This window comes from Pristiophorus japonicus, chromosome 3 (genome assembly GCF_044704955.1).
Source record: "Pristiophorus japonicus isolate sPriJap1 chromosome 3, sPriJap1.hap1, whole genome shotgun sequence".
NCBI classification, from domain to species: Eukaryota; Metazoa; Chordata; class Chondrichthyes; family Pristiophoridae; genus Pristiophorus; species Pristiophorus japonicus.
Genome location: NC_091979.1, coordinates 220112975 through 220137264, shown reverse-complemented (window position 1 = coordinate 220137264; position 24290 = coordinate 220112975). Strand labels below are relative to the sequence as shown.

At 44.9% G+C, this 24290-nt stretch overlaps 1 protein-coding gene across 1 annotated transcript in view; it reads right to left on the bottom strand.

Moving 5' to 3' along the window:
* eif4e1c (eukaryotic translation initiation factor 4E family member 1c) overlaps positions 1 to 15145 on the bottom strand; it is a 43698-nt gene extending 28553 nt beyond the window's left edge. Inside the window, exons 1-2 of the mRNA XM_070876290.1 lie at positions 15089 to 15145; positions 8084 to 8190 (exon numbers count right to left, since the gene is read on the bottom strand). Coding sequence (XP_070732391.1) covers positions 8084 to 8190; positions 15089 to 15124 — 143 coding nt within the window. The 5' untranslated portion in view covers positions 15125 to 15145. The remainder of the gene's footprint in view (positions 1 to 8083; positions 8191 to 15088) is intronic.
* Between the last annotated feature and the right edge of the window lie 9145 nt (positions 15146 to 24290).

The window sequence follows — 24290 nt, the reverse complement described above, 5'->3', positions numbered from 1 at the left end:
ATGAACTGGCATCAACAACTCTCTGCGGCAGGGAATTCCACAGGTTAACAACTCTGAGTGAAGAAGTTTCTCCTCATCTCAGTCCTAAATGGCCTACCCCTTATCCTAAGACTGTGTCCCCTGGTTCTGGACTCCCCCAACATTGGGAACATTCTTCCTGCATCTAACCTGTCCAGTCCCGTCAGAATCTTATACGTTTCTATGAGATCCCCTCTCATCCTTCTAAACTTCAGTGAATAAATGCCCAGTTGATCCAGTCTCTCCTCATATGTCAGTCCAGCCATTCCTAGAATCAGTTTGGTGAACCTTCGCTGCACTTCCTCAACAACAAGAACGTTCTTCCTCAGATTAGGAGACAAAAACTGTACACAATATTCCAGGTGAGGCCTCACTATGGCCCTGTACAACTGCAGTAAGACCTCCCTGCTCCTATACTCAAATCCCCTAGCTATGAAGGCCAACATACCATTTGCCTTCTTCACCGCCTGCTATACCTGCATGCCCACTTTCAGTGACTGATGAACCATGACACCCAGGTCTCGTTGCACCTCCCCTTTTCCTAATCTGCCACCATCCAGATAATATTCTGCCTTTGTGTTTTTGCCCCCAAAATGGATAACCTCACATTTATCTACATTATATTGCATCTGCCATGCATTTGCCCACTCACCTAACCTGCCCAAGTCACCCTGCAGCCTCTTGGCGTCCTCCTCACAGCTCACACCGCCACCCAGTTTAGTGTCAGCCGCAAACTTGGAGACATTACACTCAATTCCTTCATCTAAATCGTTAATGTATATTGTAAAGAGCTGGGATTCCAACACTGAGCCCTGCGGCACTCCACTAGTCACTGTCTGCCATTCTGAAAAGGACTAGTTTATCCTGACTCTCTGCTTCCTACCTGCCAACCAGTTCTCTATCCAAGTCATTACATTACCCCCAATACCATACGCTTTGATTTTGTACACCAATCTCTTGTGCGGGACCTTGTCAAAAGCCTTTTGAAAGTCAAAATGTACCACATCCACTTGTTCTCCCTTGTCTACTCTGCTAGTTACATCCTCAAAAAATTCCAGAAGATTCGTCAAGCATGATTTCCCTTTCATAAATCCATGCTGACTTGGTCCGATCCTGTCACTGCTTTCCAAATGTGCTGCTATTTCATCCTTAATGATTGATTCCAACATTTTCCCCACTACTGATGTCAGGCTAACCGGTCTATAATTACCCGTTTTCTCTCTCCCTCCTTTTTTAAAAAGTGGTGTTACATTAGCAACTCTCCAGTCCATAGGATCTGATCCAGAGTCAATAGACTGTTGGAAAATGGTCACAAATGCAACCACTATTTCTAGGGCCACTTCCTTAAGTACTCTGGGATGCAGACTATCAGGCCCCGGGGATTTGTCGGCCTTCAATCCCATCAATTTCCCGAACACAATTTCCCGCCTAATAAGGATATCCTTCAGTACCTCCTTCTCACAAGACCTACTGTCCCCTAGTACAATCGGAAGGTTATTTGTGTATTCCTTTGTGAAGACAGAACCAAAGTATTTGTTCAATTGGTCTGCCATTTCTTTATTCCCCATTATAAATTCACCTGAATCCAACTGCAAGGGACTTACGTTTGTCTTCAATAATCTTTTTCTCTTCACATATTTATAGAAGCTTTTGCAGTCAGTTTTTATGTTCCCTGCAAGCTTCCTCTCGTACTCTATTTTCCCCCTCTTAATTAAATCCTTAGTCTTCCTCTGTTGGAATTCTAAATTTCTCCTAGTCCTCAGGTTTGTTGCTTTTTCTAGCCAAATTATATGCCTCTTCCTTGGCTTTAACACTATCCTTAATTTCCCTTGTTAGCCATGGTTGAGCCACCTTCTCCGTTTTATTTTTACTCCAGACAGGGATGTACAGTTGCTGAAGTTCATCCATGTGATCTTTAAATGTTTGCCATTGCTTATCCACCGTCAACCCTTTAAGTATCCTTTGCCAGTCTATTCTAGCCAAATCACGCCTCATAGCGTCGAAGTTACCTTTCCTTAAGTTCAGGACCCTAGTTTCCGAATTAACTGTGTCACTCTCCACCTTAATAAAGAATTCTACCATATTATGGTCACTCTTCCCCAACGGGCCTCGCACAACGAGATTGCTAATTAGTCCCTTCTCATTACACATCACCCAGTCTAGGATGGCCAGCTCTCTAGTTGGTTCCTCGACATATTGGTCTAGAAAACCATCCCGAATACACTCCAGGAAATCCTCCTCCACCGCATTGCTACCAGTTTGGTTGGCCCATCAATATGTAGATTAAAGTCGCCCATGATAACTGCTGTACCTTTATTGCACACATTCCTTATTTCTTGTTTGATGCTGTCCCCAACCTCACTACTACTGTTTGGTGGTCTGTACACAACTCCCACTAGCGTTTTCTGCCCTTTGGAATTCCGCAACTCCACCCATACCGATTCCACATCATCCAGACTAATGTCCCTCCTTACTATTGCATTAATTTTCTCTTTAACCAGCAACGCCACCCCGCCTCCTTTTCCTTTCTGTCTATCCTTCCTAAATGCTGAATACCCTTCGATGTTGAGTTGGTCACCCTGGAGCCATGTCTCGGAGATGCCAATGACATCATACCCATTAACTGCTATCTGCGCAGTTAATTCGTCCATTTTATTCCGAATACTCCTCGCATTGAGGCACAGAGCCTTCATGCTGGTCTTTCTAACACACTTTGCCCCTTTAGAATTTTGGTATAATGTGGCCATTTTTGTTTTTTGCCTTGGGTTTCTCTGCCCTCCACTTTTACTATTCTCCTTTCTATCTTTTGCTTCTGCCTCCATTTTGTTTCCCTCTGTCTCCCTGCATAGTTCCCATCCCCCTGCCATGTTAGTTTAACTCCTCCCCAACAGCACTAGCAAACACTTTCCCTAGGACATTGGTTCCGGTCCTGCCCAGGTGCGGACCGTCCAGTTTGTACTGGTCCCACCTCCCCCAGAACCGGTTCCAATGCCCCAGGAATTTGAATCCCTCCCTTCTGCACCACTGCTCAAGCCATGTATTCATCGGAGTTATCCTGCGATTCCTACTCTGACTAGCATGTGGCACTGGTAGCAATCCTGAGATTACTACATTTGAGGTCCTACTTTTTAATTTAACTCCTAGCTCCTTAAATTCATCTCGTAGGACCTCATCCCGTTTTTTACCTATATCATTGGTACCTATATGTACCACGACAACTGGCGGTTCACCCTCCCTTTTCAGAATGTCCTGCACCTGCTACGAGACATCCTTGACCCTTGCACCAGGGAGGCAACATACCATCCTAGAGTCTCGGTTGTGACCGCAGAAACGCCCATCTATTCCCCTTACAATTGAATCCTCTATCACTATCGCTCTCCCACTCTCTTTCCTGCCCTCCTGTGCAGCAGAGGCATTGGTCACAATCTTTTAATCCTCATTTTATGTTTATCATCATCATCATAGGCAGCCCCTCGTAACGAGAGTAAACTGGCAAGAAATATAAAAACAGACAGTAAGAGCTTCTACAGGTATATAAAAAGGAAGAGAGTAACTAAAGTAAATGTTGGTCCCTTAGAGGATGAGACTGGGGAATCAATAATTGGAAACAGGGAAATGGCAGACTTTGAACAAATATTTTGTATCAGTCTTCACGGTAGAAGACACTAAAAACATCCCAATAATTGATAATCAAGGGGCTATTGGGAGAGGGGAAACTTAAAACAATCACTATCACTAGAGAAAAAGTACTAGGCAAACTAATGGGATGAAAGGTGGACAAGTCCACTGGACCTGATGGTCTGCATCCTAGGGTCTTAAAAGAAGTAGCTCAGAGATAGCGGATGCATTGGTTGTAATCTACCAAAATTCCCTGAATTCTGGAGAGGTCCCAATGGATTGGAAAACCGCAAATGTAAGGCCCTATTTAAGAAAGGAAGGAGAATGAAAGCAAGAAGCCAGTTAGCCTAACAGCTGTCATTGGGAAAATGCTGGAGTCCATTATTAAAGTAGTGGTGGCAGGACATTTAGAAAATCATAATACAGTCAAGCAGAGTCAGCATGGTTTTATGAAAAGGAAATCATGTTTGACAAATTTGCTGGCGTTCTGGAGGATGTAATGAGCAGGGTGGATAAAGGGGAACCAGTCGACGTCGTGTATTTGGATTTCCAGAAGGCATTCAGTAAGGTGCCACATAAAAGGTTACCGCACAAGAGCTCACAGGGTTGGTGTAATATATTAGCATGGATAGAGGCTTGGCTAACTAACAGAAAACAGAGTTGGGATAAATGGGTCATTTTCAGGTTGGCAAACTATAACTAATGGGGTGCCACAGGGATCAGTGCTGGGGCCTCAACTATTTACAATCTATATTAATGACTTGGATGAAGGGACCGAGTGTAATGTAGCCAAATTTGGGGAGGATACAAAGATAGGTGGAAAAACAAGTTGTGAGGAGGATGCAAAGAATCTGCAAATGGATATAGATAGGCTAAGTGAGTTGGCAAAAATGTGGGAAAATATGAGGTTATCCACTTTGGTAGGAAAAATAAAAAAGCTAAATTAGTTAAATAGGGAGAGATTACAAAATGCTGAGGTACAGAGGGATCTGGAGGTCCTTGTACATGAAACACAAAAAGTTAGCATGCAGGTACAGCAAGTACTTAAGATGGGAAATGGAATGTTGGCCTTTATTGCAAGGGGGATGGAGTATAAAAGTAGGGAAGTCCTGCTACAACTGTCCAGGACATTGGTGAGACCACACCTGGAGTACTGCGTAGAGCTTTGGTCTCCTTATTTAAGTAAGTATATACTTGCATTGGAGGCAGTTCAGAGAAGGTTCACAAGGTTGATTCCTGAGATGAATGGATTGCTCTAATGAAGAAAGGTTGAGCAGGTTGGGCCTATACTCATTGGAGTTTGGAAGAATGAGAGGTGATCTTAAAGAAATGTACAACATTCTGAGGAGACTTGACAGGGTAGATGCAGAGAGGATGTTGCCCCTCGTGGGGGAATCTAGAACTAGAGGGCATAGTTTCAGAATAAGAGGTCGCCCATTTAAAACGGAAATGAGGAGGAATTTCTTCTCCCAGAAGGTCGTGAATCATAAAATTCTCTAGCCCAGAGAGCTGTGGAGGCTGTCATTGAATCTATTTAAGGTGGAAATAGACAGATTTTTGACTAAGGGAGTCAAGAGTTATGGGGAGCGGGCATGGAAGTGGAGTTGAGGCCAAGATCAGATCAGTCATAATCTTATTGAATGGCGGAGCAGGGATGAGGAGCCAAATGGCCTACTCCTGCTCCTATTTCTTATGTTCTTATGTTCATTGGATACAGGAGTGGTGTCGGAGGACTGGAAGGTTACTAATGTTATACCATTATTCAACAAAGGGGAGATGGATAAACCAGCAACCACAGGCCAGTAAGCCTAACATTGGTGATGGGGAAGCTATTGGAAACCATCAACAGGGACAAAATAAACTTTCATTTGGAAAGGCATAGGTTAATCAAGGAGAGCCAGCATGAATTTGTGAAAGGCAAATCGTGTCTGACCAACTTGATTGAATTCTTTGATGAGGTAACAGAGAAGGTTGATCAAGGTAGTGCAGTAGATGTTGTATATATGAACTTTCAGAAGGCATTTGACAAAGTGCCACACAGGAGGCTTATTAAGATGAAAGCCCAGGGAATTAAGGGGAAAGTGGATGTATGGATACGGAATAGGCTCAGTGACAGGAAGCAGGTGGTGATGGTGGATGGATGTTTTTCCAAACTGGGAGGTTGTTTGCAGTGGTGTTCCCCAAGGGTCAGTTTTGGGTCCATTATTCTTTGCAATTTTTATCTATGACCTAAGACTCAGGTGTAGGGAGTAGCATTATAAAGTTTGCTGACGATACAAAACCTGACAACGTGGTAGTGATGAGGATAGTTGTCGACTTCAGGGTTACATTAGATAGGATATACAGCACAGAAACAGGCCATTCGGCCCAACCAGTCCATGCCGTCAATGATGCTCTACTCGAGCCTCCTCCCGTCTTTCCTCATCTAAATCTATTCCCTTCTGCCTCATATGCTTTTATCTAGCCTCCTCTTAAATGCAGCTATACTATTCACTTCAATAACTCCCAGTGATAGCGAGTTCCACATTCTCACCACTCTTGGGTAAATAAGTTTTTTCTGAATTCCCTATTTGATTTCTTGGTGACTATCATATTGCTCTTCCCCACAAGTGGAAACACTCTCTCTGTATCTCCTCTATCAAAACCTTTCATAATTTTAAAGACCTCTATTCGGCCACCTCTCAGCTTTCTTTTTTCAAGAGAAAAAAGACCCAGCTTGTTCATCCTTTCCTGATCGGTATACCCTCGCATTTCTGGTATCCTCCTTGTAAATCTTCTCTGTACTCTCTCCAGTGCCTTTATAATATGGCGACCAGAACTGTACGCAGTACTTGAAGTGTGATCTAACCAAGGTTCGATACAGATTTAGCATAACTTCCCTACTTAGGTTGAGCTTGTACTCATTGGAGTTCAGAAGGATGAGAGGTGATCTTATCGAAACATGTAAGATAATGAGGAGTCTCGACAAGGTGGATGCAGATAAGATATTTCCACTCATAGCGGAACTAGGGGGCATAGTCTCAGAATAAGGGGCCGCCCATTTAAAACTGAGATAAGGAGGAATTTCTTCTCTGAGGGTTGTAAATCTGTGGAATTCTCTGCCCCAGAGAGCTGTGGAGGCTGAGTCATTGAATATATTTAAGGCGGAGATACAGATTTTTGATCAATAAGGGAATAAAAGGTTTTGGGGAGTGGGCAGGGAAGTGAAGCTGAGTCCATGATCAGACCAGCCATGATCTTATTAAATGGCGGAGCAGGCTCGAGGGGCCAAATGGCCCACTCCTGCTCCTTTTTCTTTTATTCTTATGTTCAAATCTATACCTCCAGAAATAAACCCTAGTGCTTGGTTTGCTTTTTTATGGCCTTGCTCACCTGTGTCACAACTTTAATGATGTGTGTATTTGTACTCCGAGATCCCTTTGTTCCTCTACCCCACCTAGACTCGCACCCTCCAAGTAATAAGTGACCTCCCTATTCTTCCTACCAAAATGTAATACCTCACATTTATCTGTGTTGAACTTCATTTGCCAATTATGCCCATTCTGCAAGTTAATTAATGACCTCCTGTAATTTGTTGCAGTCCTCCTCGGTATTGACTACTGTCCCGAATTTTGGTGTCATCCGCAAATTTAGAAATTGTGTTTTTGATTCCAAAGTATAATCGTTCCAATATAAATCGTGAACAGTGGTCCCAACACTGATCCTTGTGCCACTGTGAATAGCTACCTTTTACCTCTACTCTCTGCTTTCTGTCTTGAAGCCTTAGAAAGGTACAAAGGAGGTTTATCATGATGTTACCGGGGTAAGGGGCGTCAATTATGAGAGGTTGGAAATATTAGGACTGTTCCCCTTGGAACAGAGGAGGTTAAGGAGTGACCTAATAGAGGTTTTCAAGATGATGAGGAGCTTTGATAGAATAGATAAAGGCTGTTCCCTCTGGTGAGTGGGTCAATAACCAGAGGCCATAGATTTAAAATCATTGGAAAAAAAATCTAGAGGGGAGATGAGGAGAACTGTTTTCACTGAGTCGTGGGGATCTGGAACGCTCTACCTGAAAAGGTGGTGGAAGCTGATTCCATTTAATACATTTTAAAAGGGAGTTGGACAGGTACTTGAGGATGAGGAGCTTACAGGGTTATGGACAAAAATTGGGTGCGTGGGACTAAGTACAACTGCTCTTTCAAAGAGCCAGCGAGGCATGATGGCCTCCTTCTGTGCTGCAAGTTTCCATGATCCCCATAATAGGGTGCCAAAGCTAAACACAATACTGCAACTCCAGTCTGGTACAAATTCAACATAACCTCTTTGCTTTTATACTCTACACCTCTAGATACAAAACCCAAAATTCCTTTCAACTCTTCAGCCCCTTTGCCACCTCCCCAAAATTGTCATAATGCATGTCAATCCCTGGTGTGCTGGTTTTGCCCTGATGTACATTCAGACCAACCTGTTCTGGAGAGGATGTTTTAGGTATTGATCCTGGGTAACAGTGTCGGAACACACCTCTGGCGCTGCTGCTGCTGAATCAGCTTCCAGCACTTCTGTTACTTCTTGCTGTGAAATAAATACAATGAAGAACAGAGTATACTGTGAGAATTACAAATAAACATCAGCTTTACAAGCGTTTTGAAAGTCATCTTTCTTGGCATAGACAAAAATCTGAGACTTTTATAAAACCCTGAAGTACACACAAACTGTGTAAACATAGTCGATGACAGGAATCAGCCGACAGCCCCCCTCTGCCTGACCACCACAGTATATCGTTGTTCAATCTGCACCACAGCTGACTTGTGTCACTGTTTCTGCACTGTATCATGGCATCTAGCCAATCATTGGAGAGTATTGAGGTTTTTAAAATGTCGTGACCAGTTTAGGCATGACATCAACAACAACTTGCATTTTTATAGTGCCTTTAAGAGTCAAACATCGCAAGGAGCTTCACAGGAGTGTAATCAGAAAAAAATTGTCACCAAGCCAAAGGAGGAGACACTAGGACAGGTGACTCAAAGCATAGTCAAAGGGGTAGGTTTTACGGTGCAGCTTAAAGGAGAAGAGAGAGGTAGAGGCGATGAGTGGTTTATGAAGGGGATTCCAGAGCTTTGGGCCAAGACAGCTGAAGGCACAGCCATGAATAGTGGGACAAAGGAAGTGGTGGATATACAAAAGGCCAGAATGGGAGGGTTGTTGGGCTGGAGGAGGTTAGCGAGATAGGGAGGGACAAGGCCATTGAACACGAGGATGAGAATTTTAAAATTGAGGTGTTGCCAGACCGGGAGCAACGTAGGTCAGCAAGCACAGAGGTGATGGAGAACAGGAGTTGGTGCAAGTTATGATATGGCAGCAGAGTTTTGGGTGAGCGCATGTATATGGAGGGTGCAAGATGGAAGTCTGGCCAGGAAAGCATTGGAATAGTCGAGTCTGGAGTTAACAAAAGCATGGATGAGGGTTTCTGCAGCAGATAGGCGGAGGTGAAGTCGGGCGATGTTACGGAGGTGGATGCGGATATGGGGTCAGAAGCTCAGCTCAGATAGGACGCAGAGGTGGCGAACATGCTGGTTCATCCTGAGACAGCAGCCAGGGAAGGGGATGGAATCAGTAGCTAAGGAATGGAGTTTGTGGTGGGGACAGCAAAAAAACGGCTTTGGACTTCCCAGTGTTTATTTCGGCTCATCCAACATTGGATGTTGGACGAGCAGTCTGACATCAGATAGGTAGTGGAAGGGTTGATAGAGGTGACAGAGAGGTAGAGCTGGGTGTTGTCGACGTACATGTGGAGCCTTACATTGTCTTCGGATTATGTTTCTGAAGGGAAGCATGTCGATGAGAAATAGGAGGGGGCCATGGATATATCGGGAAGCCAATGCAGGAGATTCTCTGGCTACAACTGGATAAGAGTAGCACTAGGTGAGGGCAGTTCCACTTAGCCGGACAACAGAGGAAATGCATTGGATGTTGTGGGTAACCGTGTCAAAGGCTCCAGACAGGTCAAGAAAAACGAGGAGAGACCCGGGCCTCAGGAAGGATGTAATAGCCTTGGAGGGGGTGCAGTGCAGATTCAACAGAACGATCCCGGGGCTAAGTACGAGGACAGGTTGCATGGACTAGGCTTGTATTCCCTCCAAGTGTAGAAGATTAAGGGATGAAATTGAGGTGTTTATGATGATTAAAGGAGCTGAGGGAATAGATGGAGAGAAACTATTTCCTCTGATGAGTCCAGAACAAGGGGGCATAACCTTAAAATTAGAGCAAGGTCATTCAAGAGTGATGTCAGAAAACACTTCTTCATACAAAGAGCAGTGGAAATCTGGAACTCTCCCTAAAAAGCCGCTGAAGCTGAAAATTTCAAAAATGAATAGGCACGGGCATAAGAGTTACAGAACCAAGGCGGGTAGATGGAGTTAGGATACAGATCAGCAATGATCTAATTGAATGGCGGAACATGCTTGAGGGATTGAATGGCCTTCTCCTGTTCCTGTGTTACTTGTTGTAGAATTCACCATTTCTTGTGGCAGCAGCTTGCGACATAGATATGACTAGGAATTCCTGCACAAAACTGGTCCTTCAGCTCAGTACCACACTGATGCCTCTCCTTGCTGCAGAGGTCTGGACTGTGAAGGTTTAAAAACAGCCTAACAAAATAAAACTGAGCATTTTCTGCCCCGACTTAAGAGACCATTTGAAACCCAGTTAATGGCATAGCTATGCAACTAAGAGGTAACAAATCGGCAATAATAGGTAATCAACCCAAGGAAAGCTCATACTTATTTCTTGGTCATGGGGCAGACCCAATGTGCGTTGGCATTCACCTTCACCTGCCCAGGTCTTTCCCCACCCATCTGGTGACCCAAATATAAAACCTGGGCCATACAGATAGTCTATTCCTATTAATTGTCATTTTTACACTAAATACTCAATTAATCCAGTAACTTGAAGCATAGTAAAATAAACCACAGCAAAGTGGCAATTTAGTGTTAGAATTTGAACACTCATGAATTCAAGTTAAATTAATTTCAGATTAGGAGCAAAATTGTATTACCATTAATACAAAAGCAAAATAGTGCAGATGCTGGAAATCTGAAATAAAAACAGAAAATGCTGGAAATATTCAGGTCAGGCACCATCTGTGGGGAGAGAAACAGTGTTAATGTTTCAGGTCAATGAATCTGTTTCTCTCTCCACAGATGCTGCCTGATCTGCTGAGTATTTCCAGCATTTTCTGTTTTTATTTTGTATTACCATTAACCTTGCTTAGCTTAACCAGGTTAATGTTGACAACACAAGTGATGTTCCTTCCATGTCATAAACGGATAGTGGTGCAAGTCCGGGTCAGGACAGGACCCAAGCACAGCCCAGGTCCCCCAGCTCAGCCGAGATGCAATGCACCAGCTGTTGGAACATGACGGATTCATTTTTGATTCTGAAACACCTGATTGAGCCCACCTGGGCCTCTGCACCGACTGGAACCAATCAATACCTTTCAGTCGGGTCCAGAGTCATTAGTGGTGCTCGAGGTTATATAGCATCTCCTCCAGTACATGCCTCTGTCAAATCACCAAGTTTAAAATAATCTACACAGAACCACATGCTCTTTTTCCTGGGGACCAGCATCATTTGCTAGAGAATGGCAGTATTATTATTCACATCTCCTGTGCCTCTCTGTGTGGGGAACTTGGTATGCACCCATGAGCAAGTGGCCGAAACCCAACACTAATTTCCTTTCTTGCTCTGTGGGAATTAATCAGTGATCCTGTCTACTGACGGACTAGCTTTGCTCTCCCTCTGGGGCAATGATACGTAGTGCCACTTCTTCCTTGGGGGGGGGGGATGGCTTTATCATGTTCACATGGTTGGCCTGGCATTTACATGGCCAATTGGGTATGTCTTGCATTTCACCAGTGTATAAATCTGCCCAGTCAACCTGTAGCTGGTTACACTTCACAGGCAGTGGCACGGACACTCTACCCACCGCAGTGCTCCCGATGGACAGCATCGCAGCTGCTATTTTGCCAGTCATTTAAATTCTCATGCAATTTCAGCCAACCTACGCTGCTTCCCAATTCACCATCCAACCCCTGCTCCGATCCCAACAACCTCTCCATCCCAGCTCCCCGAGCCCAACAACCCCTCCGTCGCAGCCCCCCAACCCACCATCCAACCCCTACCCCAACAACCCTTTCATCCCAGCTCCCCGACCCCCACAACCCTTTCATCCCAGCTCCCCGACCCCCACAACCCTTTCATCCCAGCTCCCCGACCCCCACAACCCTTTCATCCCAGCTCCCCGAGCCCCCCAACCCACCATCCAACCCCTACCCCAACAACCCTTTCATCCCAGCTCCTTGACCCCAACAACCCCTCCATCCCAGCTCCCCGAGCCCAACAACCCCTCCATCACAGCCCCCCAACCAACCGCTACCCCAACAACCTTTTCATCCCAGCTCCCCGACCCCAAAAACCCCTCCATCTCAGTCCCTCCTCTCTTCCCCCCCCCGCAACCCCTCCGATCCCAGCCCCCCCGACCCCAACAACCCCTCCGATCCCAACTCACCACCATCAACTCCAGGACAAGGTCTCCTTTAATTTGTTTATGTGCAGGCTCTGCAACCATACAGGTGAGGTACCTCTACCAGCAGTAGCAGCTGGTGATTAGCCTGTGCGCCACCTCACGATCTGGGAACATCTCGCCCCCTCCATCCCAGAAGTTTGTCCTAAATTTCCTCTTGAATTTATGAGTGACTATCTTTTATTTATGGCCCCCAGTTCTGGATTCCCCCACAAGGAAGAACATCTTTTCTACGTTTGCCCGATCAAACGTATGCTTCATTTTAAAAACCTATCATGTGACCCCCTCAGCCTTTTTGTTTGCAGAGAAAAGAGCCCAGCCTGTTCAACCATTCCTGATAGATATAACCTCTCAGTTCTGGCATCATTCTTCACCATCTTTTTTGTACTTTCGCCAGTGCCTCTATCTCTTTTGTAATAAGGAGACCAGAACTGTGCACAGTACTCCAAGTCTGGTCTGATCAAGGTTCTATACAAGTTTAACTTATCTGCTTTCAATTCTATTCCTCTAGAATAATCCCCAGCGCTTTGTTTGCTTTTTTTTTTAAAATGGCCTCATTAACCCACATCATTAATTTTACTGATGTGCATCTGTACCCCTAGATCCCTTTGCCCCATCTCTTATTTTCGCACGGTGTATGTGGCCTCATTCTTCCTATCAAAATGAACCACTTCACATTTATCTATATTGAACTTCATTTGCCAATTACAAACCCATTCTGCAAGTTTATCACCTTGTATTTTGGCAGTCGTCTTCAATATTAAATACACCCCCCCACCCCCGCCAATTTAGTGTCATCCAGAAATTTTTAAATTGCACTTACAATTCCAGAGTCCAAATTGTAAATATGACCCCAGCACCATTCCCTGTGGAACACCACTTCCCATTTTTTGCCAGTTTTATTAACTATCCTTAATCCAATTCCTGGTTTCTGTTTTGTAGCCAACTTGCTATCCATTCTGCTGCCTGGCCCAAATGGCCTTTGTCATGAGTCAACTATGTGGTGGTAACTTGTCGAAGGCTTTTGAAACTCCAAACATATTACATTGTCACCAATAGCTCAGTTGACAGCAGTCTTGCCTTTGAGTAGGAAGGTTCAAGTCCCACTCGAGACTTTAGCACAAACATCTAGGTTGACACTCCAGTGCAGTACTGAGGGAGTGCTGTCTTTCAGATGAGACGTTAAACCAAGTCTGCTCTCTCAGCCAGACTTAAAGAGCCTATGGCACTATTTCAAAGAGGAGCAGGGGAGTTCTCCCCACTGTCCTGGCCAATATTTATCCCTCAATCAACATCACCAAACAGATTATCTTGTCATTATTACATTGCTGTTTGGTGGGAGCTTGCTGTGCATTTGCTACATTACAACAGTGACCACACTTCAAAAGTATTTCATTGGCTGAAAAGCGCTTTGGGACGAGGTTGATATAAATGTATCAATAAATAATAGTGCTCCTGCATTTATCTTGTGCATTACTTCGTGACCGTATCCCGATTTTTCTTTAGTTTTTTTTTTATTCGTTCACAGGATGTGAACTTCGCTGGCAAGGCCAGCATTTATTGCCCATCCCCAATTGCCCTCGAGAAGGTGTTGGTGAGCCGCCGCCTTGAACCACTGCAGTCCACAATACATCTTTGTAGCGGTTTGATACACCAGAGTGGCTTGCTAGGCCAGAGGGCAGTTAAGAATCAACCACATTGCTGTGGGTTGTCCGAGTCACACAAATGCAAGATTTCCTTCCCTAAAAAAGGACATTAGTGAACCAGATGGGTTTTTAAACAAGAATCCGATAGTTTCATTACCAATGCTTGCATTTTATTACAAATTTATTTAAATCACTGAATTTAAATTCCCCAGCTGCCAGGGTGGGATTTGAACTCACGTTCCTGGATCATTAGCCCAAGCTTCTGGATTACTGGTCCAGTAACATCACTATGATACCATATCCCTTTGGTCATCCTCCATCCCAGCTCAGCTCAGCCCCACCCACCCCCCCCAAACAACCCAACTCAGGCCCACACTCATCTAGCCCCTGCCCCCCAACAACCCAGCTCAGCCCCCCCCACCCCACACCTCCAAAGCCCAGCTAGACCAGCCACATGCCCCCCCGGCTCAGGATTCCTCTCCTCACCACAGTGCCCCCTCCAACACCCCAGCTCAGCCCCCCTCACCTTCCACACCCTGGCTCAGGACTCCACCCCACCTCCAACACCCCAGCTCAGGACGCCCACACCTCCAAACCCCCAGCTCAGGACCCCCAGACCTCCAAACCCCCCCCCCCCCGATCTCAGGGCTCCTCTCCACGCCTCAGCTCAGCATCTCCCCCCCCCAAACTCGGCCCCCCCAACCTCCAACGCCCAGGCTCAGACCCCCACCTTTCCAAAGCCCCGACTCATGCCCCCCCCACTTCCCTTCTCCAGCGCTCCCGCCCGGACTGCAGTAGTACACTTCACCCCGGGGCCTGTGGTCCTGTCTTGAGCCCGCCCCTGGAGTTTGTGACGCTCCGGCCCCGGTTACTGCGGGTTACCCGCCTCCCCCGCGACTCTCTGACCGGGGAAGGTGGTGGGGGAGCAGGGAGATCCAGCCCCTTGGTACATCTTCAGGGTTCGCCTTCGGTGCCGGCGACAACTGGGCCCCGGCTCGGCTTGATCAGGCCTCCGTGGGCAGTTACAGCCCTCGCCTGGCCAGCGAGGAGCCGGGGTTGGACCGTGAACCAAACCGGCACAGACTAAGTAGGCCCGCCTCCACTCACCGGCCGGCCGAGGCCAAGCCAGGGGGTCCCACGCTCCCCTCTCCCAGGAGCCGGGCTAGGGCCGAGGCCAAGCCAGGGGGTCCCACGCTCCCCTCTCCCAGGAGCCGGGCTAGGCCCGGGCCCTGCCCCGTCTCACCGGCTCTGCCGCTGCTGCCGGCTCCGCAGTCGCCATCTTGCTGTCTCCGCAGCCCCTCCCCCAGCGCGCGCTCCCACCGCGCCCGCGCATATCCGCCAATCAGCAGGCGACCGCGGGCCAGCTGAATCACATGCTACGTTGCCAGGTGGAGCTTTAAGCAGATCCGCGCTGTGATTGGCTGCTGACTATCAATGAGCGAGACTTTTGGCGTTCTATTCCCGCCTCTACACGTGGTGTCTGAAAATCTTCAGTGTTGCAAGGAGACGGTAAATTAAATTCTCTTACAGCTGAGAAAGAGGCCATTCGAGCTGACATGCCGGAGTCTGCTCTTTGAAAGAACTATCTAATTAGTCCTCTTCAAGTACATGTCCAATTGGCTTTTGAAAGTTCCCAAGGCATCTGATTCCACCACTCTTTCAGGTAGCGCGTTTCAGATCATAAAAACTCTCAAAGAATCATAGAACATAGAGCACAGAAGTAGGCCATTCACTTTGGTAGAGTTATCCAATTAATTGCTTTCCCACTCCCCGCTGTGTGAAAGTTCTCCTCATTTCCCCTCTCGTTCTTTTGCCAATTATTTTAAATCTGTAACACCAACCCATTTGCCAGAGAAAATAGTTTCTCCCTACTCGCTCTATCAAAACCCCTGATAATTTTGAACACCTCTTAGATCTCCCCTTAACCTTCTCTGCTCTAAAGAGAACAATCCCAGCTTCTCCAATCTCTTCACATAACTTAAACTCCCTCATCTCTGGTATCATTCTGGTAAACCTCCTCTGTACCTTCTCCAATACCTTGACATCTGCCTAAAGTGTGGCACCCAGAATTGTACACAATACTCCAGCTGTGGCTTAACCAGTGAATTGTAACTTCCTTGTTTTTGTATTCAATGCCCCTATTTACAAAGCCAAGTATCCCATACAGTTTCTCAACTGCCTTATCAATTTGCCCTGTCACCTTCAAGGATTTTTGAATATGCATCCTAAAGTCCCTCTGTTCTTGCACCGATGCCCCCCGTCAATATAGTACCATTTAGATTTTACTGCCTCTCCATGTTGTTTCTCCCAAAAGTGTATCACTTCACACTTAACAGCATTACATTTTATTTGCCATGTGTCTGCCCATTTCACCAACCCAACTAAGTCCCCCTGAAGTCTGCTGCTATCCTCACTATTTACTATGTCGGCAAGTTTTGTTCCATCCGCAAACTTTGAAATTTTACTCCCAATACCCAAGTCCAGGTTATTTATATATAACAAGATAAGTAATGGCATTAATACTGGCCTCTGCATACTTTTCTTCAGTCAGAAAAAGATCTGTTCACTGCTACTTTCTGCCTCCTATCCCTTAGCCAATTACATACCCAAGTTACGCTGTCTCTTTAATACCATGTGCTTCTATTTTCAAAATAGGTCTATTATGTGATACTTTATCAAATGCCTTTTGAAAAGTCCATCTATACAACACTATTGCACTGCCTTCATCAACCCTCTCTGTTACTTCATCAAAGAAGTCAATCAGGTTAGCCAGACACAATTTGCCTTTAATAAATCCGAGCTGACTGCCCCATGCTTCTCCAAGTGAGAATTAATTTCATCCTTGACAATGGTCTCTGGTAGTTTTCTCACCACTGACGTTAGACTGATTGCCCTGTAGTTACCTAATTTATCTCTCTCCGCTTTTTTGAACAGGGGTGTAACATTTCCAATCCTCCAGTCCTCTGGTACTACTCCCCTATCCAAGGAGGATTGAAAGATTGTGGTCAAAGCTTCTGCTATCTCCACTTAGCTTCGCTCAGCAACCTAGAATGCATTCCATCTGGACTGGGTGACTTGTTAACTTTGAGTGATGCCAACCTATTTAGCATTTCCTTTTTATCTATTATTAGCCTATCCAGTATCTCTACTCCCCCTAAATCTACTGCAAAATTAATGTCATCCTCTTTTGTGAAGACAAATGAAAAGTACTCATTCAGTACCTCAGTCATGCCCTCTGCCTCCACAAGATTTCCTTTATTGTCTCTTATCAGCTGCACCATTCCATTAACTATCCTTTTACTTTTTATATGTTTATAAAATATTTTTGGGTTCCCTTTTATGTGACCTGCTCGTCTTTTCTCTATTTGTCCTTCTTGTCCCCTTTTTTTCAAATTTCCCCTTGCACTTTTGTATTCTGCCTAGTTTTCCACTGTAATTTGTCATAAACTTAAATTTTCTGTTTTATTTTAACCTCTGTTTCCTTTGTCATCCAGGGAGCTCTAGCTTTGGATGCCCCATCTTTCCTCCTTGCGGGAATGTGCTTGGTTTGTACCCGAACTATCGCTGCCTTGAAGGCCTGCCATTGCGCATTTACTGTTTTCCTGGCCAATCTTTGTTTTCAGTCCACCTGTGTCACATGTGGTGTCAGAAGTGGGACTTGTGTTTCTCATAGAGAAAATATTTATTGAACTGGTGCAGACCACATAAGAACATAAGAATTAGGAGCAGGAATAGGCCTTATGGCCCCTTGAGCCTGCTACTCCATTCAATAAGATCATGGCTGATCTTCGACCTCAACCTCAACTCCACTTTCCTGCCCTATCCCTACATCCCTAGATTCTTCTGGAGTCCAAAAATCTATCTGTCTCAGACTTGAATATACTTAACGACTGAGCATCTACTGTATTTTTGGGTAGAGAATTCCAATGATACACAACCCTCTGAGTGAAGAAATTCCTCCTCATTTCAGTCGTAAAAGGTTGGCCCCTTATCCTGAGACTATGCCCCTCTAACCTCTCCAGCCAGGGGAAAAAAAATCTCTCAGCATTTATCCTGTCAATCCCCCTCAGCATCTTATATGTTTCAATGAGATCACCTCTCATTCTTCTAAACTCCAGAGAGTATAGGCCCAATCTACTCAACCTCCTTATAGGGCAACCCTCTCATCCCAGGAATCAATCCAGTGAAACTTTGTTGCACCGCCTCCAAGGCAAGTATAACCTTCCTTAAATAAGAGACCAAAACTGTACACAGTACTCCAAGTGTGGTCTTACCAGAGCCCTGTACAATTGTAGCAAGACTGCCTTACTCTTTTATACTCCAACCCTCTAGCAAAAAAGGCCAACATGCCATTTGCCTTCCTAATTGCTTGCTGTACCTGCATGCTAGCTCTCCGTGTTTCTTGTACTAGGATACCTAAATCTCTCTGAACACCAACATTTCTCACCATTTAAAAAATATTCTGTTTTTCTATTCTTTCTACCAAAGTGAATAACCTCACATTACCCCATATTATACTCCATCTGCCACTTTATTACCCACTCACTTAACCTCACTTGCGTCCTTCACACATCTTACTTTTCCATCTAGCTTTGTATTGTCAACAAACTTGGATACATTGCACTCGATCCTTTCATCTGAGTCACTAATATAGATTGTAAATAGCTGAGGCCCAAGCACTGATCCTTGCAACATCCCACTAGTTACAGCCTGCCAACCTGAAAAAGACCCGTTTATCCCTTCTCTCTGTTTTCTGTCCGTTAACCAATCCTTTATCCATGCTAATATATTACCGCCAACCCCATGTGCCCTTATCTTGCTTAACTATTCCAACGTACTCTTGGCTGGCCTCCCACATTCTATCCTACGTAAACTTGAGGTCACCCAAAACTCGGCTGCCCGTGTCCTAACTCGCACCAAGTCCCATTCACCCATCACCCCTATGCTCGCTGACCTACATTGGCTCCTGGTTAAGCAGCGCCTCAATTTCAAAATTCTCATCCTTGTTTTCAAATCCCTTCCATGGCCTCACCTCTCCCTGCCTGTCTGTAATCTCCTCCAGCCCCACAACCCACCGAGATATCTGCACTCCTCTAATTCTGCCCTCTTGAGCATCTCTGATTATAATCGCTCAACCATTGGTGGCTGTGCCTTCTGTTGCCTAAGCGCTAAGCTCTGGAATTCCCTGCCTAAACCTCTCTGCAAGAACACCAGCTAGTCCCACCCCACCTCCCTATCCCTGCAGCTCTGCACATTTTTTTCCTTCAGGTACTTATCCAATTTCCTTTTGAAAGCCACGATTGAATCTGCCTCCACCACTCTTTCAGGCAGTGCATTCCAGATCATAACCACTCACTGTGTAAAAATTTTTTCCTCATGTTGCCTTTGGTTCTTCTTACAATCACCCTAAATCTGTGCCCTGTGGTTCTAGACCCTTCCACCAATGGGAACAGTTTCTCTCTATTTACTCTGTCTAGATCTATCATGATTTTGAACACCTCTATCAAATCTCCTTTCAACTTTCTCTGCTCTAGGGAGAACAACACCAGCTTCTTCAGTCTATCCATGTAGCTGAAGTCCCTCATCACTGGAACCATTCTACAGGTATCTAAAAAGGAAAAGAGTGGCTAAAGTAAATGTTGGTCCCTTAGAGGACGAGACCGGGGAATTAGTGATGGGGAACATGGAGATAGCAGAAACTCTGAACAAATATTTTGTATCAGTCTTTATGGTAGAGCACACTAAAAATATCCCAACAGTGGATAGTCAACGGGCTATAGAGGGGGAGGAACTCAACACAATCACTAAGGAGGTGGTACTCAGTAAGATAATGGGACTAAAGGCAGATAAATCCCCTGGATCTGATAGCTTGTATCCGAGGGTCTTAAGAGAAGTAGCGGCAGGGATAGTGGATGCATTGGTTGTAATTTACCAAAATTCCCTGGATTCTAGGGAGGTCCCAACTGTTTGGAAAACTGCAAATGTAACGCCCCTATTTAAAAAAGGAGGCAGACAAAAAGCAGGAAACTATAGAACAGTTAGCCTAACATCTATGGTTTGGAAAATGTTGGAGTCCATTATTAAAAAAGCAGTAGCAGGACATTTAACAAAGCATAATTCGATCAGGCAGAGTCAGCATGGATTTATGAAGGGGAAGTCATGTTTGACAAATTTGTTGGAATTCTTTGAGGATGTAATGAACAGGGTGGATAAAGGGGAACCAGTGGATGTGGTATATTTAGACTTCCAGAAGGCATTTGACAGGGTACCACATAAAAGGTTACTGCACAAAATAAAAGTTCACAGGGTTGGGGGTAATATATTAGCATGGATAGAAGAATTGGAGCGAGGAGTTAAATTAAAAAGTAGGACCTCAAAGGTAGTAATTTCAGGATTGCTACACGCTAGTCAGAGTAGGAATGACAGGATAGCTAAGATGAATACGTGCTTGAGGAGTGGTGCAGAAAGGAGGGCTTCAAATTCCTGGGACATTGGAACCGGTTCTGGGGTGGTGGAATCAGTACAAACCGGACGGTCTGCACCTGGGCAGGACCGGAACCAATGTCCTCGGGGGTGTGTTTGCTCGTGCTGTTGGGGAGGGGTTAAACTAATATGGCAGGGGGATGGGAACCTATGCAGGGAGACCGAGGGAAGTAGAATGGGAGCAGAAGCAAAAGATAGAAAAAAGAAAAGTAAAAGTGGAGGGCAGAGAAATCCAAGGCAAAATCAAAAAGGGCCACATTACAGCAAAATTCTAAAGGGGCAAAGTGTGTTAAAAAGACAAGCCTGAAGGCTCTATGCCTCAATGCGAGGAGTATTCATAATAAGGTGGACGAATTAATTGCGCAGGCAGCAATTAACAAATATGATATAATTGGCATCACGGAGACATGGCTCCAGGGTGACCAAGGCTGGGAACTCAACATCCAGGGATATTCAACATTCAGGAAGGATAGACAGAAAGGAAAAGGAGGTGGGGTAGCGTTACTGGTTAAAGAGGAAATTAACGAAATAGTAAGGAAGGACATTAGCTTGGATGATGTGGAATCTGTATGGTTGGAGCTGCGCAATACCAAAGGGCAGAAAACGCTAGTGGGAGTTGTGTACAGACCACCAAACAGTAGTAGTGAGGTTGGGGTCAGCATCAGACAAGAAATTAGGGATGCGTGCAATAAAGTTACAGCAGTTATCATGGGTGACTTTGATCTACATATTGATTGGGCTAACCAAACTGATAGCAATACAGTGGAGGAGGATTTCCTGGAGTGTATTAGGGATGGTTTTCTAGACCAATATGTCGAGGAATCAACTAGAGGGCTGGCCATCCTAGACTGGGTGATGTGTAATGAGAAAGGACTAATTAGCAATCTTGTTGTGCGAGGCCTCTTTGGGAAGAGCGACCATAATATGGTAGAATTCTTTATTAAGATGGAGGGTGACACAGTTAATTCAGAGACTAGGGTCCTGAACTTAAGGAAGGTAACTTCGATGATATGAGATGTGAATTGGCTAGAATAGACTGGCGAATGATACTTGAAGGGTTGACAGTGGATAGGCAATGGCAAACATTTAAAGATCACATGGATGAACTTCAACAATTGTACATCCCTGTCTGGAGTAAAAATAAAACAGAGAAGGTGGCTCAACCGTGGCTAACAAGGAAAATTAAGGATAGTGTTAAATCCAAGGAAGAGGCATATAAATTGGCCAGAAAAAGCAGCAAACCTAAGGACTGGGAGAAATTTAGAATTCAGCAGAGGAGGACAAAGGGTTTAATTAGGAGGGGGAAAATAGAGTATGAGAGGAAGCTTGCTGGGAACATAAAAACTGACTGCAAAAGTTTCTATCGATATGTGAAGAGAAAAAGATTAGTGAAGACAAACGTAGGTCCCTTGCAGTCAGATTCAGGTGAATTTATAATGGGGAACAAAGAAATGGCAGACCAGTTGAACAAATACTTCGGTTCTGTTTTCACGAAGGAAGACAAATAACCTTCCGGACGTACTAAGGGACTGAGGGTCTAGAGAGAAGGAGGAACTGAAGGAAATCCTTATTAGGTGGGAAATTGTGTTAGGGAAATTGATGGGATTGAAGGCCGATAAATCCCTGGGGCCTGATAGTCTGCATCCCAGAGTACTTGAGAAAGTGGCCCTAGAAATAGTGGATGCATTGGTGATCATTTTCCACAGTCTATCGACTCTGGATCAGTTCCTATGGACTGGAGGGTAGCTAATGTAACACAATTTTTTAAAAAAGGAGGGAGAGAAAACGGATAATTATAGACCGGTTAACTTGACATCAGTAGTGGGGAAAATGTTGGAATCAATTATTAAAGATGAAATAGCAGCGCATTTGGAAAGCAGTGACAGAATCGGTACAAGTCAGCATGGATTTATGAAAGGGAAATCATGCTTGACAAATCTTCTAAAATTTTTTGAGGATGTAACTAGTAGAGTGGACAAGGGAGAACAAGTGGATGTGGTGTATTTGGACTTTCAAAAGGTTTTTGACAAGGTCCCACACGAGAGATTGGCGTGCAAAATTTAAGTACATGGTATTGGGGGTAATCTGCTGACGTGGATAGAGAACTGGTTGGCAGACAGGAAGCAGAGAGTCAGGATTATCGGGTCCTTTTCAGAATGGCAGGCAGTGACTAGTGGGATGCCACAGGGCTCAGTGCTGGGACCCCAGCTATTTACAATATGCATCAATGACTTAGATGAAGGAATTGAGTGTAATATCTCCAAGTTTGCAGATGACACTAAGCTGGGTGATGGTGTGAGCTGTGAGGCGGATGCTAAGAGGCTGCAGGGTGACTTGGACAGGTTAGGTGAGTGGGCAAATGCATGGCAGATGTGGTACAATGTGGAGAAATGTGATGTTATCCACTTTGGTGGCAAAAACATGAAGGCAGAATATTATCTGAATGGCGGCAGATTAGGAAAAGGGGAGGTGCAACGAGACCTGGGTGTCATGGTACATCAGTCATTGAAAGTTGGCATGCAGGTACAGCAGGTGGTGAAGAAGGCAAATGGTATGTCTTACTGCAGTTGTACAGGGCCTTGGTGAGGCCTCACCTGGATTATTGTGTTCAGTTTTGGTCTCCTAATCTGAGGAAGGACGTTCTTCCTATTCAGGGAGTGCAGCGAAGATTCACCAGACTGATTCCCGGAATGGCTGGACTGACATACGAGGAGAGACTGGATCAACTGGGCCTTTATTCACTGGAGTTTAGAAGAATGAGATGGGATCTCATAGAAACATATAAAATTCTGATGGGATTGGATAGGTTAGATGCAGGAAGAATGTTCCCAATGTTGGGGAAGTCCAGAAGTAGGGGACACAATCTAAGGATAAGGGGTAAGCCATTTAGGACTGAGATGAGGAGAAACTTCTTCACTCAGAGAGTTGTTAACCTCTGGAATTCTCCACCGCAGAGAGTTGTTGATGCCAGTTCATTGGATATATTCAAGAGGGAGTTAGATATGGCCCTTACGGCTAAAGGGATCAAGGGGTATGGAGAGAAAGCAGGAAAGGAGTACTGAGGTGAATGATCAGCCATGATCTTATTGAATGGTGGTGCAGGCTCGAAGGGCCGAATGGCCTACTCCTGCACCTTGTTTCTATGTTTCTATCAGAAAATAGAGAGTCGGGATAAATGGTTCAATCTCGGGTTGGTAATCAGTAACTAGTGGGGTGCCCAAGGGATCAGTGCTGGGACCCCAAATATTTACAATCTATATTAACGACTCGGATGAAGGGACCGAGTGTAAAGTAGCCAAGTTTGCGGATGATACAAAGATGGGAGGAAAAGCATTTTTGTGAGGAGGACACAAAAAACCTGCAAAAGGACATAGACAGGCTAAATGACTGGGCAAAAATTTGGCAGATGGAGTATAATGTTGGAAAGTGTGAGGTTATGCACTTTGGCAGAAAAAAAATCGAAGAACAAGTTATTATTTAAATGGAGAAAAATTGCAAAGTGCTGCAGTACAGCGGAACCTGAGAGTCCTGGTGCATGAAACACAAAAGGTTGGTATGCAGATACAACAAGTGATCAGGAAGGCCAATGGAATCTTGGCCTTTATTGCAAAGGGGATGGAGTATCAAAGCAGGGAAGTCTTGCTACAGTTATACAGGGTGTTGGTGAGGCCACACTGTCTCGAATACTTTCCATGAGCTCATCCTCCAGACTACCCTTGCCAATTTGATTTACCCAGTCAATATGTAGATTAAAGTCCCCCACGATTATTGTATTACCTTTGTTACAAGCTCCTATTATTTCTTGATTAATACGCTGTCCAATGGTATAGTTACTGTTAGGACGCCTATAAACTACTCCCACTCGTGTTTTCTACCCCTTGTTATTTCTTATCCCCAGCCATACTGATTCTGAGCCAAAATCCTTTCTTACTACTGTCCTTATATCATCCTTAATTATCAGG